This window comes from Pygoscelis adeliae, unplaced genomic scaffold (assembly GCF_000699105.1).
Source record: "Pygoscelis adeliae isolate BGI_AS28 unplaced genomic scaffold, ASM69910v1 Scaffold156, whole genome shotgun sequence".
Lineage (NCBI taxonomy): Eukaryota > Metazoa > Chordata > Aves > Sphenisciformes > Spheniscidae > Pygoscelis > Pygoscelis adeliae.
In genome coordinates this window covers 4,760,179-4,775,445 of record NW_008825016.1, presented here as the reverse complement: position 1 = coordinate 4,775,445, position 15,267 = coordinate 4,760,179, and the positions used below count along the sequence as shown (strand labels likewise).

Sequence of the window (15,267 nt, the reverse complement as noted above, 5' to 3'; positions counted from 1 at the left end):
ACAAATAATACCATGAAAAAGTGTACTAAAAACAAACAGAATCACACCATGACCTCAAAGCCAACACAAAAACCTCTCTTTCTCCATATTTTGTGTTAGTGGTATGCTCATTTGTGAATTGGAATTGCAGGTAAAGTAACGTTAACTGGCTGAGTAATCCTTTTTTAAAAATACTGCTTTAATGTAAGTGAAAAACAAAGAATCACATTTCACATAACAGAACAAGCCTTCTTCCCTTTCCTACCCTTCCTCCTCCTCTCATACATCCACAAACCCATTTTTTCTCTTTTTTGTGCTCCTGAGACACGTTAGTACTTAAAACTTCAAGTTACCACTGGCGAGCGTCCTCAGGAGGAAGGACAGCAGCCCACACGCTCTCTGCTCTGCACTGCTGCAATCATCTGATATGCCGAAATCAACAGCAGCTGCTATTTTTAATTTGTACAGCAAAGTGAATGTCAGGATCTCAGTGAGAATGCAACCGGACACCCACCCAGCTTTTTGAGAGCTGGCGAGTAAAAAGTTAACAGCCAAGCAACTTGGATACGTCACTCCTTGAATAACTGAAGCAGCAAGCAGCCGGGAAGCCTCGGCATAAATTAAAATTTCATTCAAGTTTGTTAGATTGTACTGCTGGACAGAAAGGAAAGAGGAACTATTCATTTATCTGGGGCAGCCTCCCACTGTTCCTCGTGGAGCAGGAGCGGCTCCCATGTGCCCCAGTACGCAGCACTGCAACGTTCAGCCCAGCACCACTGCAAAGCAAGGGGGAGGAGTGATTAACGATTTTATGCAAATGCCAATAACCGAGTAGCAGGTTTTTTCCAGGATATTAGCTGCCAGTTCACAACAGAAAGATGTTACATTAAAAGAATCTGCATCCAAGGCATTTTTATATGTAATTATTATACATTAATTATAGTTGCTGTGGGTATTAATTATAATTATTACACCTAATTAATATGTAATTATAATTTAATATATAATTTTACTATAGATGTATACTTTTATACATAAATGTATGCATACAAAATTAGCTCCTCAAATTAGGAGAGCCGCATTTCCAGTCCTCCAGAAACATTCCCGCAGGACCCCGTCTTTGCGCAAAACTTACGCACAGATCATCGACAAGGAACGTTAACAGCATCGCGGTAGCCCAGGGGCCAGCACAGATCTAACCTTACAGCTCTAACAAACGTCGATCTTCTGAGGGCAGCGTTACCCCCGGAGGGGTGCCAGGCCCCCGGGCGCTGCCGCCCTGCAGCACGGCCAGCAGCACCCACGGCTGCACTCTGCCCGAGGGACCCGCACCAAGTCATCAGGGCTACACGGCGTTAGCCAGAACTACACAGGCGAGTCAGAAGAGGATCCGGTGTCCTGCTCGAGCCACCTTTCACGGTCCGTGTCTGGTCTCGCGAGTGAAAGTGGTTTTGTAACTTGGTTCGGCGCCTAAGTAAGTGCTTGGTAACATTTAACCTACATGGCTCTTCTATTCTGTTCTTATTTGCTGGGGATGCCCAGGCCCTAAGCCTTCTGGAAATGTCCCCTCAGCAAAAACACTGCAGCTCTCCCTTCCTGCAAATGTTTCACTGTGTGCCCTATTTTCCTAATCTTTTATAATTGGCTGCTCTGCCCAGAATCTCTCCCTAAAGTCAAGATATCCTTGTTTATAAACAAGTCTACGCAAGCCTAACCCTCCCCCACACCACAAAGCTGTTTTTCCACAAGATGCTGCGCAGCAAATTATTTTTACTCACCTACCATCAAAATACATTAGCTTTATGTTCCTTCTGTATCTTATCTTACAAATTATTTGAAATTTCTAGATTTGCATGATCCACATTTAATTAGCGTATTAATTATTTTTCCCTGCCAATAATCTGGCAAAATACTGAGCAGTTGATGACCCAGAATGGACCTGAGTCAGTAACTGCTCCCAATCTGCCACTTACTAATTAAAAAAACCCACCACAAAACAACCAAAAAACCCAAATGTAGGCTAATTATATTGTGTATCTAATGATCTAGGTTGGTTTATAGGAATGTCCTCTGACAATATATCATCGCCCTGAAAAAACACATAGCCAGATCGCTTCCTTTCATTCCTCAAATTGTCAAAGTGATAGTGTTAACATTTTGGTGATCACACACTACATCATTACTTTTCATCACATCTTCTGGAAGGCAACAAATGAAATATTGTATTATAAATTACTATTATATTCTATTATTAAATTATTAAATTCCAGGAAAATGTCTCGATGAAAAATAAGTTTCCCAATATGAAACTCCGCGTTTCCAAGCTCTTTTGTAAACTGGTCCTAGGCTTTCGCTTGCTTTCCTCTCAGCTTTCCTTTGCCTGTTGCTTACCCACATGCACCTGCTTTGCCTAGTCTGTTGTTCCTGGTGCCTGCCTATGGATTTTGGATGCCTTGCTAAGTTTAAGAGTGCCCGAGAGCACAGCAGAGGGCAATGCAGGCAGCATCCCACATGGAATTCGCCCCACCAAGTGCCCGGTCCTCATCAAAGTCCTGACCCCGAACAGCAGCGCAGCCCCATGGCTCTGCCGGGATCGTCAGCTTCTCTGCCTCTTGGAGTTGAGCAGCAAGAAGGAAAAAACAGCTCCACCAACTGCCAGGTATTTTATTGCTACTGTACAACACAGGTGACTAGATGAAGGGACTTTTTTCCTTGCTTAAAGAGCTTTTTGTTACTAACACTGCACGGACTGTGGCATGCTGTCACTTAGCTTGAAACCTGTTCTAGCTCAGCATCTAGCAGAGATGTTCCTTAAACTACATTTCACTGTCTCCCTATCACAATAATTAGCGCCACTCTGAATCCTACCAGGATGTCCGGGGCTAAGACATAACTGTCTGCTTGTGCTCCAGAGCAGTAATGAGATTTGCAGGAAATAAGGATAAAGCTTGTAGGGACTGTATGACCTTGTTCTCCATTACAAATAGATTAAGAGGTTCCAAAAATAAGTTTAAGAAGCAATACTCTTGTAGCCTTAAATTACCTCTACAAGTCATCAGAGCTGCAGAAGTTAAAAAAGAATCCTTTAAGTCTGTTGTGCATATGTCAGGTTAAATATAAATACTCCTACTGGAACTAAGCACGATATGAATTCTTAGTGTTATAGAAATACCCAAGACAAGACCTCAGCTCTGCTGTTTATCTTCCAGCATTTCTAACTATTATTTCAAGAGCCTATATAACCCAGCCTGGGACAAACTGAGTTATTTGTCTTGGCGATCCAATTTATTTAACCAAACTGAAAAATTCAGAATTAGCTGGTTTAACTTTTCTCACAGTCATAAGCAATGTAAAGTATTTTATGCACAAGAATATGTTTATAATGTCCCTGAGAGCTGTGGGGGGGAGATTAAAGTTCTCTTTCCTCCCCCAAACAAGCAAAAATAATTCATTTTTATAGCACTATGCAACATTCAAAAATGTCTTCTTGCTGTAGATGCATGTTACCATTTGCTACCGGACTTCACGGGAATCCAGAAGAGACAAATAGAGCAGGCCTCAATGCTGGCAGGCAAAAGCAGAGGTTGCCATGAACAGAATTGGCCAGCTTCATGAAAAGCACTCAGTTCCACATTTCAAGTCAAAACAGAAACAGATTCCACCATGTGCCTTTGTGGGGAAAAAAAATCCTTTCCAGTAATCCTCCACTATAAAAACTTAGCTGTTTGCGTGTTACTGAACACAGGGGTTATTTTAAATAACCTTGGCAGTGCAAAGTTTTCCTTTCCAAAAAGATAGGCTATCATAGCTGAGTTTATGAACTTCATGCAACACATGGAATGAGTTTCATCACTTCAGTTACAGAGGTCAAACTAGATTATAATAGCAGTCCCTTCTCACCTTCAGAGCATCTAAATGCCATTTATGCTATTCCTACACAATTTACTGACTCAATCATTCTCCCTGTGGGCGACTCTCAGCCTGCTTTGTCCAAGAAGACAGAGCAATGTTATGCTATTTTATTTCTACCATGGGATAGTCCAAAAAGGTGCAATAGGTCTTCTAAGAATGTACATCATGAGCCTGCCACAAGAAGTTGGACAACCTATGTTTGGGAGGAAATCAGAAAGTCACAACAGGAAAAGGAGGAAAACCATGAGTACTGCCAATTCTTTTTGCAGTATCAGGCCAAAGTGAACCCCTGCAGATGTCCTGGCCAAAGTGATATCCTGCAGATATGTGTTTAAACGGTAAGCTGAACTCTTAACTATGTTTTTTTTAAAAAACAAGTTCCTAATCGGGGGGGGGGGGGGGGGGGGGGGGAACCAAAAAAAAAAACAACCCCCAAACAGGTTCAAGCCATATTTTATTTTTCCTTCATTGAACCAAACTGAAGCAGAACTTCTGTCCTGAGGTACTGAACTCACACCAGAACAGCAGTAGCCCTATCATCCACAATTGAACATTAGCTTTAAAAAACCATAAGCAAGCCCAATTAATTTTGGATGGCTGAACTACCTTAAAAAAAAAAAAAAAAGAGTATGAAAGCATTTTATGGATGCTTATTGGTTGTGATTCTGAAATTACACAGAATTTAGAATAATAGTATTTTGAGAAATGATTTACTATTAACACCTTTTCAGCAAGCACAAAATGGCAGCATGTGGTTGTTTCTACATAATCCCATCTGCCTGTATTCATCTCTTGCTTCTGATCCCAAACGTGGAAAACGGATCCTGTGGAGCAGAAAGAGCCCTTTGGTTTCCTATTTGCATTTCAGACAGCACAGTGGGATTCTGAGCAGGTGTAGTAGCTACCATTTGGAAATTGAAGAAGGATGCTTGTTAATTATAAAGACAATGGAAAGAAAGGCAAAGATGATATCCTTCCAGACATTACAGAAGGCAGAGATGAAATACAAAGACTCCACGTGTAACCTCTCAGAGAAACAAATCGAAGTTGGTGGCACGTTAGAAAGCACAAATGCAACTTTCAGACATTCTAGTTATGGAGGATGAAACTGGCCAATGTTTGGGGTTTTTTTGTTTTGTGGGTTTTTTTTTTTTTTTTAAATACTAACTCTGTTAGGTGCTGCTCAGTAGAGACATTTGCATCATTAAAAACTAGTCTAGATTAAAGTTATAGCTACCAAAGCACTCTTGTACAGATTACCTAACCGAGCAAAATGCTGTTGGCCAATTCTCCTTTCTTCCCTCTCCCCCCTCTTTGTATCCACTACCATTGGAATTGCTCCTTTTGTGGATAGTGGTTTTTTCATAGTATCGGTGAGCTGATAGACACCAATGGACACGGGTTATTCACCACTCGGCAGTTTCCAAACAGCCTGGCCTGACTCCCGTCATTGCACTCTATGAATTGCGCCAGTCTAAAGAGTTGGATGCGTTGGAGAAAGCCACAGCTTACTGGGTTGACGATGGTCCCCAGAGCCAAAGCTTTTCATTCACAAAACGCTTTGACAGACTTTTAACACCAGTTTCCTCAAATGGAGGGGAAATTCATGAACAAGCATTGAAGACCACCACAACTGCTTATCCTGCCTGTAGAGGAAACAAACTTTAAAAAAAAAAAAAAAAAAAGAGTTTACAGTTGTACAGTGAGTCTTAATGATTGATGACTTCAGCTGAATAAGGATTCCTGGATCTGTGGCTTTTTTAATTCCTCTGTGGGATTAGGAAGAATAGCTATTTTACCAGTTCACTGCACCAACAAGATTATTCGTAACACCTCAGCACAAAACACAGCGTTTATATTCTCTCACACTTAAGAAGAACCCCAGTGTTACATTTTCTTCAGCTTTTTACGAGAATGCTACAGTCACGCCATGGGAACTACTGAGCACATTACTTAAGACTGGGACAGAAGCAGGAGGCTTAAAATAGAAAGCTGGACAGACATATACGGTTCTAGCCTGATATTTGGAGAGGGAAACCAATCCAACCCTTCAGTCTGAAGAGAAGGGGAATGAAAGCTACAATCCTCTTACTTCAAGCTTGAAGAAGCTAACGAGAATTAATTTTAATCTTGAAGCAACAGGTTTTAAAACTATAAGAGGAACAAATGAGACTTCTCCACTAGCCATGAACTGAAAGCTTAGTAAAGCATTCAAGTCTTCTGAACATAAAACACATGAAACAACTGAGGTGGTATTTCTCAAGCATCTCTCAAACTAAACAGTCACTTCTTGTACACTTAGTAGACAAAAGTTACCACTGTGCACTGCACATGATTTTCTTCATATAATTTCCTTTACCCCCAAAGCACATCTCCTTCCACAAACACATTCTTTATGTAGCCACCTATACATTATACTATCTTTTGAAACAATATCAAAGCCTGCTGTCAGTGCCTCTTCATACTATGCCATATTAAACAAAACAAACCTTGACAATACAGCTGAGCAATTTAAAACAAACAATTTTGCAGTATCTTAAGTTGCAAATACAATAAATCCAGAGTAAGCATGTCTTAGCTCAGGAAAAGCCAAAGTAATGCTTGGATATATTCACTACTGAAGGAGAGAGTATGTCATCTTTGCATATGACTTTAGCAAAACTGAGGTTAGAAAACTGCATCCAGCTCTGATATTCACATTTAAGGCAGGAAGCTGAAGAACTGGAAAGGATGTGAAAGAAAGGGTTCTAAACACTACTTAGAAAAATTGAGCTCTGTAAGGAACTTCTCTATTTGTAGAATTTATGCAAGGAAAATGAAAAGCAAAACTTGACCACTTCATAGAGAAAATACTCTAGGCATTACGGGCTTTTCAATATAGTAAAAGAAAGTCTTAAAAAGAAGCAATAGCTACAAGTTAGAACAAGGCAAATTCTAATAAACAGTTTAACAAACATTTTTAGTAAGAGTGATTTATAGTTTGAATACACTACTAGGAGTGGTGGTAGGGTCTTTCTTTCAGACCAAGTTTGGGACCTTTCACAAAGACAAGCTCTAGCCAAACGAGTCTGCTGCAGAGGGAATGGGAGGAAATGCTACCGTTTCCTCAGCTGGCTTCTCGTACAGCAAATCCAGTTACATTTCCAGTTTTGTGAGTCTTGGTATTTAACACATGGATTACTTCAAGCATATGAATACATCTTACGGGGATTTACAAGTTAAAATACGAAACTGTATATTAGGATCTGCACTGAGCACCTATAACCCCATTATACATTTGTCAGCAATTATATTATGCTTCTTGCTGTCAAAGTGACATATTCAGGAAGGCTGCATTCTTAAAATTGTAATTGAACATGCAGAGCCCTGGCTGACCATTAGAAGGTCAAAAAAAAAGCTATGAGGAATGAAATAAGCTACTCACTTTGGCTTTGCGCCTCTGCTGCTTTAATTCTGCAGTTAAAACAGCACAATCTCTTTAACATGGAGACAGCTCTGTCAAAACTATAGTTTCAATACCACATGTGCACATTAGTGCTTTCACAACTAGAGCCATTAGCTAAAACAAGAAAAAATAAAACATCCCTCCAACATGGCTATTCCGATAAAATGTAAAGCACGAACTAAGTAAGCCTTGTGCTGCATGCTAAAGCTTGGCCACTAATTGGTTTTTACACGTTCAAAAAAAAGGGGACGTCTTCCCCCAAACCCACACTTTGTGTTTCCACCACTCTACCTACCTTCCTCCTTTGTACACAGCCAGGGAATTCTACCTTTGATCAGTCCTAACTGAACTAAGATATCATTTGAAAAGTTTATTCTGCTGGTGGCTTTTGAAAGGGATGAAACTTTGCTTTACTGGGGAGATAAACAGGCAGATACCACTGCCTGCACAGATAGCCAAAGGCTGCAGTCCCATCCAGAGTACTACCACAGAAGGCCTACTGAAGATACCTCAAGTCCAACATAATGAAATTATATTAATACAAGGCTTGCTTGCCAGAAGGAAAGAGGCATACTTGACTTTTTTGGGTGGAATAAGTCATTTAGGTCCTGCTTCCAGTGTAAATACAGCCATATCAAGGAACACAATATTCTTCAGCATTTTTAAACACTATGGGTCCTTTTGCTGCATAGCTGAAACTTAGCATGTTTCCTCACAAAAGTAAGGCTGACAACATGTATACTCGTCATATACAGGAAACTTCTGGTTTAGACAAAACAAAGATTTCTACCCAGCTACCTAAAGCACACCTACTAAATATTGAGATTGTTCTCTTATTCACGAGGCTTGTGATTTGGGGGTGGGAGGCATACAATACATAAAGGAAATAAGTTATTCCAAAAGTATAGATATATGTATCGTTTTAAAGAAGAAAAACATCCGTTACTCATTTCCTCCTTGCTCAAGTCTCCCAAATCCCCTTGCAGTTCAGATTTGTAAGTAATAAGCATTTCAGGCTTATCATGGTTTCTAAATACAGGCACATGATGACTCCTACATTCCACCTTCAGCTTAACAGGACACTGCATGCTTAATTCCTAGGTAAATGCAACTGACCTCTAATGTTCAAAGATGAATGCTTTCATCATGGCTGCTGGTTAACAGTAAAACATGTCAGAATCCCATATTTCAAAACTCCTAATTATTCAGCCTACCAGCCAAACCTTCCTCTCTCCTAGTGGTAGACGTGATGTCGTACTTCAGAGGTGCGCATTGCTACGGCTTCACGTGATCACAGAGGAACTCTCTAAGGATGAGCGAGAACTCTGCCAGCTCACGGCCCTGTAGCTGGATACTACCAGAGGAGGAAGATAAGCAAACAGCCCAGAACTGACTGATCTGCTGAAACTTTCTGGGTTGATGGTGCTATAAAAAAAAAAAAAAGCTTGGTTATCAAAAACTGCTTTGCAAACATGAGGTCATGCATGTTATGCCTAACCTTGCAAGGAGCTTTCTACACCAAAGGCACATGCCTGTGGTGCTCAAGTCTTATCTGTGAAAGCACATGCTTTTCATCATGATGGTCTCCTTCACAGGCTGCAAATTCAGCTCAACATTACTACTATTCAGGTCTAGCAAGTGTCTTTTATCTGCACAGCTGAATAAAATGCTTCACATTAAAACAAAGTTCCACTCCTCTTTAGAGAAGCAGGTCTTAAAAGACGCAGCTGCCTAGCTGCATTCAGAGGTTCCTTGGCAATACCCAATCAGGGTATTAAAATAAATTCAGCCACAAGAGTGAACTAAATACATGCTTAACTGCAACTAAAAGTTAGCAGTCTAAATAGAAATACTGTAAAGGTAGTAAGCATTCTGTGTTTCTCAAGTGGCCCTTCCCTTCAAACCTGGAAGTCTGTATGGTGGGACTTTAAAGAATGTTGGAACATCAATCACTCAAAAGAGGAGGATATACAAGTGTTTGATACGTAACTATGTTATTATTCAGTTCAAATATTCATGTCTCTTACTATTCCTAATCTCTTATGCAACAGTACCTGAGAGTCTATGGCTGATACAACTGAGAACCGCAGAGAGCTCAAAACAGAAATGTGTTAGATTATCTGTTATCTCAACATGCAGACATTTGCCTTAACTGGCAGTTGCTAAGCTACCCACCAAAGTGGTATCTCGCATTGCACCTTGTGTCCTTGCAGATAGTGCCAGTTAGTTCAGTGTAGTCTACTACTTTTGTGACTATTTCATCATTCAAAACTCTGTTCTTATTTTTAATCATTGATAAACAACCAGGCAGTACACATGGGTAAAAAAATTTAAAAAACCAAAAGGCTAAAAAGTACCAGGCTGAAGGAAGGTTGTTAGTCTGATCCTTGAAGAATGCTTGTAGGCTACACCTAATGTAAGATTTTTATTAGCTGTGTTGGAGAAAAAGAAAAAGCTGGTATTTGTTAACAATCCTAAACCAAGAGATACTGTCCCATGTCAATACACAAGGCACAACAGAGTAACATAGTAAAAAGATTGGAGTAAGAGAGACATGATGATATTTAAAATAACAAGGACAAGAATGTGCAAATAAAGTTCAGTAAAAAGGTGACAGAATTCCTATAAGCTGTGGAAAAAACATTTGTTGACAATGAGAGAGGAGCAATAGCACATGCATTATTACTGAGATCACAAATCAAAACCAGAGTGCCACAAAGAAAAAAAGGTAAGGGAAATCCTACAGTTTCTCTCTCCCAAATAAAACACTTTCAGCTGTGAAAAGAGAGAAATAATGCCACTGCACAAGGCACTAGAAGATTTCCCACTGAAAAAAAGAGAGTGCCAATTTGAACAGGAATCAGCACACAAAATAATTATTAGGCTAAAACAGGAACAGAGGAGTTTCACGCAAGAGAAGAGTTTGACTGAAGCAGCTTAGTAATACAAAAGAACTGTAAAATGAATCGACTGTATCCTACAAATACATGAAAGGTAAGCACAAGAGAGGAGGACTTTTCTTACCCCAAAAAGTCAGCATTGGCACAAGAATAAAAGGATATAAAATTGGCCATGAACAGGTTAGTGCAGAAATCATAAGACCTCTCTTAACCATTGGAGAAGTCATTCTACAACCAGTTTTCAGTAAGCATAAATAACTCCAGTATAATAGTCTAGTAGACTAATTAGAGCATAGCTTGATAAACACTGCCGTTTTCAGACTGAGAACCACTGAAGTGGAGGAAAAAAATTTTTTTTCTGCTATATATAAGCATAACTGTCATGCTGAAGTGAGTTCAAATTGTCAAGTTTTTCTTCTCTTAAACTCACCATTTAGTCACAGATATGTAAAACATGACAAATATGCTCCTTAAATTACATACCAAAGTACCACAGTTAAAAGTTCCCACCTACCTGATGCTTTCTAAAGCAACCTCCCCAATATTTCCTCAACAGAACAAAAAAAATTTCTCAACAAGAACCAGAGCTATGAACAGAACAGAAACACTGGAGCTATGCTGAATAGAAATTGCAGACACATCCACTCTGAGCTTGAACTGAATCCATACTGTTTCTCATGGGCAATACTGTTTGCTCCAGCCATCTGTTTTGAATGAACCTGGGAATAAAAGATCTCGGTAACACCCAAAACTTCAGTTAAACAAGTAATTCTCTTCCCCCTTGCTGCGTTTAAGTGAGATATGCTCCTAATCCCTCCGAATCCCTGGTTGAGCAGCTGACAGACACAACAGGCAGTAGGCTACGGGCTTGCCTTCAGCAGAAGCAGGTATCTTTCTGGCCTCACCCAGCTGTACCCAGCAGTGCTACGTTCAGCCAGATGAACGGCATGCACCTAACTCCATGTACCGACAAACCAAATAGTAATTTTTGCTGGCTCTCTCTTACACCCAAATGGAGTTAGCACAGCTGGAACAGAACAATTCAGCCAGAAAACTTCTACTGATGGGGTCCCATTCCCAAGCTGTCCCCTCCTGTTAGTGGGTGGAGCAGTCACACCTTCATCATGTCCTATGGTACATACCTCCCCCCCAGACCTAAAAAACAGTACAAGTAGGGAGTTGAACCATAGCTTAGGGAGCCCTTCTCTGTCACTCCCCCAGAAAGCTGCCACTAATGCTCCCATCTGTCACATTCTACATCTTTCAATCAATGACATTGATCTGTGGCTGGCTTGGTTCATCTGCTGACCAGAAAAACGCTGTCAGCATCAAGGTACTGGAGCAGCTGTTTAATGTAATTAAGTGTGTGTGGGCAGGGGGAAGGAGCATTCACAGGGACACTGCAGAGGGCAGAGAAGGGATTTCTAAATTGTCCTAAATCACCACCAATTCAACTGGCAGCGACAGGATACACTCAAAAATGAGAACATGACCTGGAGGCCCGTCTGTTGCAATGAAAGGGGAAAACATGTAGATTGTAATGCAAACAGATCAAGGAAAGAGCATCAGCAACAAAACTAAAAAAAATGTTGGCTGATCAAACTGTTGGCATCCAACAAAAAATGATTGCTACTTTTCCCTCTGAAGATCTGGAGGATATACAAGGTCTCTCTGCTTCCCCAACAAATAATTATAGGGCTTTAAACTGAAATGAGCTGTACCTTGCGCTGTTAACAGAAAGGCAGTACTTACTTACCGGAGTAAGTTTCTTTATGGATACAGTCTACTTGTCTGATTCTCTCTCTCACATATACACACACAATATTTCACTAAAATTATACCAATTATTTTATCCCTCATGCTTTGAATTTTATAAATATACAATTCAAGCATGATATAGGAGAGTAGTAGGAATAAAAGGGGGAAAAAAATTGGGGAAAAAAAATAAATGGCATCAGCAACAAGTTTTGTGATAATAAAGCCTTGTATTACGCCAAAAAAAAATAAATTACTACATAAAAGATTCATACTACCTAACTTGGGCTCTTGTTGAGGCACCCAAGCTAGAAGGGACACCTTAAGCTCTCTTAAAACCTACTGTGGAGGGGAAAAGGTCACACTCAGATCACCAATTCTGATCAGATATCCCCTTCCCCACTGACTATCAAAGAAACATAAGCACGTATATTTCTAACTTCAGCACCTCAGATGGATACCTGTATTGGATGTACTGAACCCAGGCCAAAGTCTGTAACAAGACTCTTGTTACGGTGTGGTAAAAATATATCTATAAATATAACTTAAGTAAATGTACATCTTTATACACAGTAATTGCCTTTCATGTTATGAGGTTTTTTTTTTCCTCATCACCAATGCTACTGGCTTAAGATAAATTCAACAACTAAGAGAGAAAAATAAGAGCAACTTCAGTCATTTAGGTGTCAGCAAAGTGTAGAAGAAGATAAACAAGAAGAACTAAAGGTTTCATGACAAACTAGAGTAAGTTCCCTACCAAAAACAATGAATAAAAAATTCTCAGTCTACTCCCTTGCCCCAAATAAAAACATGTAAGACTATCAAAAAGATAACAGCAAAAGTTGCCACACCTCACTTTGCAATGAAACTTGCCTTTTACTGAGGCCTTATTCCTCACAGTGATGTCAGCAGAAAGACATCCACCCACGTCAGCCAGTGGCAGGTCACGTGGCAGACAGCAGCCCTCAAGTCTCCTACCTGTTTGCACAGCTTATAGCTCTCAAGGCTGAACAAAAGCAACAGACAGTTGATTTCTTTTGACTATTTTTATAGCTTGAAAGTAAACTTCAAGGCTGCAAAACCTCAAATATTTGCAGATTGATTCAACAAGTCATAGCGCTCCCTGCCTGTCTCTTCTCTTTCAATCTGCGAACGAAGTCCAACCACCGCCCATATGCAAGGAAAACCTGAGTTCCTACACAGCGTATTCAGCATAAAAGATAATTTCTCACAGTCGTTCAAAAGCATTAAAAGACTCCCTCAGCCTTTTTCCTTCTTTCTCAAAGTCTTTCAATAAGGAATCAGAAATTATATACTTTCCTGTTCTTGTTTAAGATTAAACAAACAAAAACCAAAACAGAAATAAAAGTATCAACTTTGATGTCCTCGACCAGCACTTAGTTGATGCTGTAATATTGAATTCAGTCTCCAACCATTTGGGATAAAGATCTGTTCAAAAGCAAAACTGGGCCAATAGGGAATTTCAAAGCCTCCTTATAGTAAAATTAGTCTTCCATTTTAAGTATGGCTTTACATTAAGGGTGTAGCTGTAGTCAGTCCTGTGCAATGCTGATGGGAATTCACAATAAAACAATTCTTCCTCTACAATTAAATCCCAAGAAAGAACATTCCCAGATGTATTTCGTAGGAGTATAAAACATAGCTGTGCCTGATGTCTGCTTTTGGTTTTAAACTACTTCACACACGCAGTGAGATTCAGCTTATACACGGGGCAAAATTCATTGTGGAAACACCTCCTGCAAACCCAGAGATCCCGGCAAGGGAACCTAGAGCGCTACTGAACTGACCAGATGTAGATATTGTCTGTAGCTTAGGGTGCGCTGAATTTCCCTCTAGACTTTTTTGACCAGCCTGGCTAGATCACCATTGATTATAACAGAGCTTTGACAAGAACCTCCCATACAGACACAGACAGGGATTTTGGCATTTGTTTGCTTTGTTGCAAAATCACAATGCGTAAAGTGCCCAAGATATCCCTGCTCAGAAGCAGGGGACAGCAGAAACTACTGTGCCTACTTGCCAAATACCCCTGAAGAAAGCTCATGCTGCCTCTTGCCAAGGCACTGGGAATTCCTACTTTAAGCTTAGTGCTCAAACTGTGCACATCTCCCGCCTTCGCTCTGCTCTGTGATCACTGCTTCATCTGTGTCTCATATCATATTCCTGCAACCATAACTGCCAAATCCCAGACACCTTTGCCAAGTCCTGTTCCCCAGCATCATACTGATATAGGAAGACATCTACCTAACAGGTGTAAGTAGGGAGTGAGAAGTAAGACTGCAAATTAACATACACATAAACCACTGCATCAAGACTAAAATCTGACCATAAAACAGACAAGTTTTGCCTGCGTGCTGTGTCTTTGCCCTGTGTTTCCAGGACCCTAGAAAATCTTCAGTCCATGCAAGTCCATTTTAACATCTAAAACCTCTAAAAATGGAGAACAATGCAAAGATAAAATAAAAGCCAAGCTCCAATATACGAATACAACTATATGTTTTTAGCATACCAGGCAATATTCTTCCAATAAGAGCATCTAGTAACCAAAAGGACTCCTCTTCATTCTTTGTAATAAGAATCAGGTATCCAGCTATGAAGTTCATACCCTGAAATAGAAAGAAGGGTTTTAAGAGGCATACACTTATCTTACAAGTTTCTAGTTTATTTCTTTCTATTAAGGGCTAAATTACTACAGTTCTATAAAGTGGACATATTAAGTAAAATCTAGTAATAAAGGCCACCAGTTGAGTAAGCTGTTGAACCTGCATGACAACAGCTAACAAGAATTATTAACAAAGATCAAGGAGAGGAAAATTAAAAGAAAAAGGTTAGTAGTCTATAATTTACCTTCAATTTTCCTTTTTTTTTTTTTTTTTTTTTAAAAATCCCAAAGCCCTCTCCCAATGTAACTGAAGACTGCTTTGACCAGAACACAGCTGGCTTAGATGTGCAGTACGAACACAACACACCTGCAGGTAGACAGTGCGGCTGCAGAAGGAGAATGCCTGACCCAAACCCTCTTTAGTAAAACAGTTGCAGCTCCAGCAGCTTTTACAAGCTGCTGCTGCTTAACTCATCAAATGACTGCATACAAATCATTTGCTTCCATAATACCTCTAGTACTCCACATGCTAGGCAATGACTGGCCGCTATAGCTCCTGCCTTTCAACATGCAAACAGAAGGTAAACACCGGGAGGTGGGGGCATTGCAAGAGCTACCAGAAAATTTGTGAAAAGTAGTCAAGTCATGACTGG

General features: G+C 40.1%; 1 protein-coding gene across 1 annotated transcript in view; it reads right to left on the bottom strand.

Annotated features, from left to right (window-relative positions):
* The window catches only part of GRTP1 (growth hormone regulated TBC protein 1), a 42,929-nt gene that overhangs the window by 5,793 nt on the left and 21,869 nt on the right, over positions 1-15,267 (bottom strand). The window contains exon 6 of the mRNA XM_009326306.1: positions 14,522-14,618. Coding sequence (XP_009324581.1) covers positions 14,522-14,618 — 97 coding nt within the window. The remainder of the gene's footprint in view (positions 1-14,521; positions 14,619-15,267) is intronic.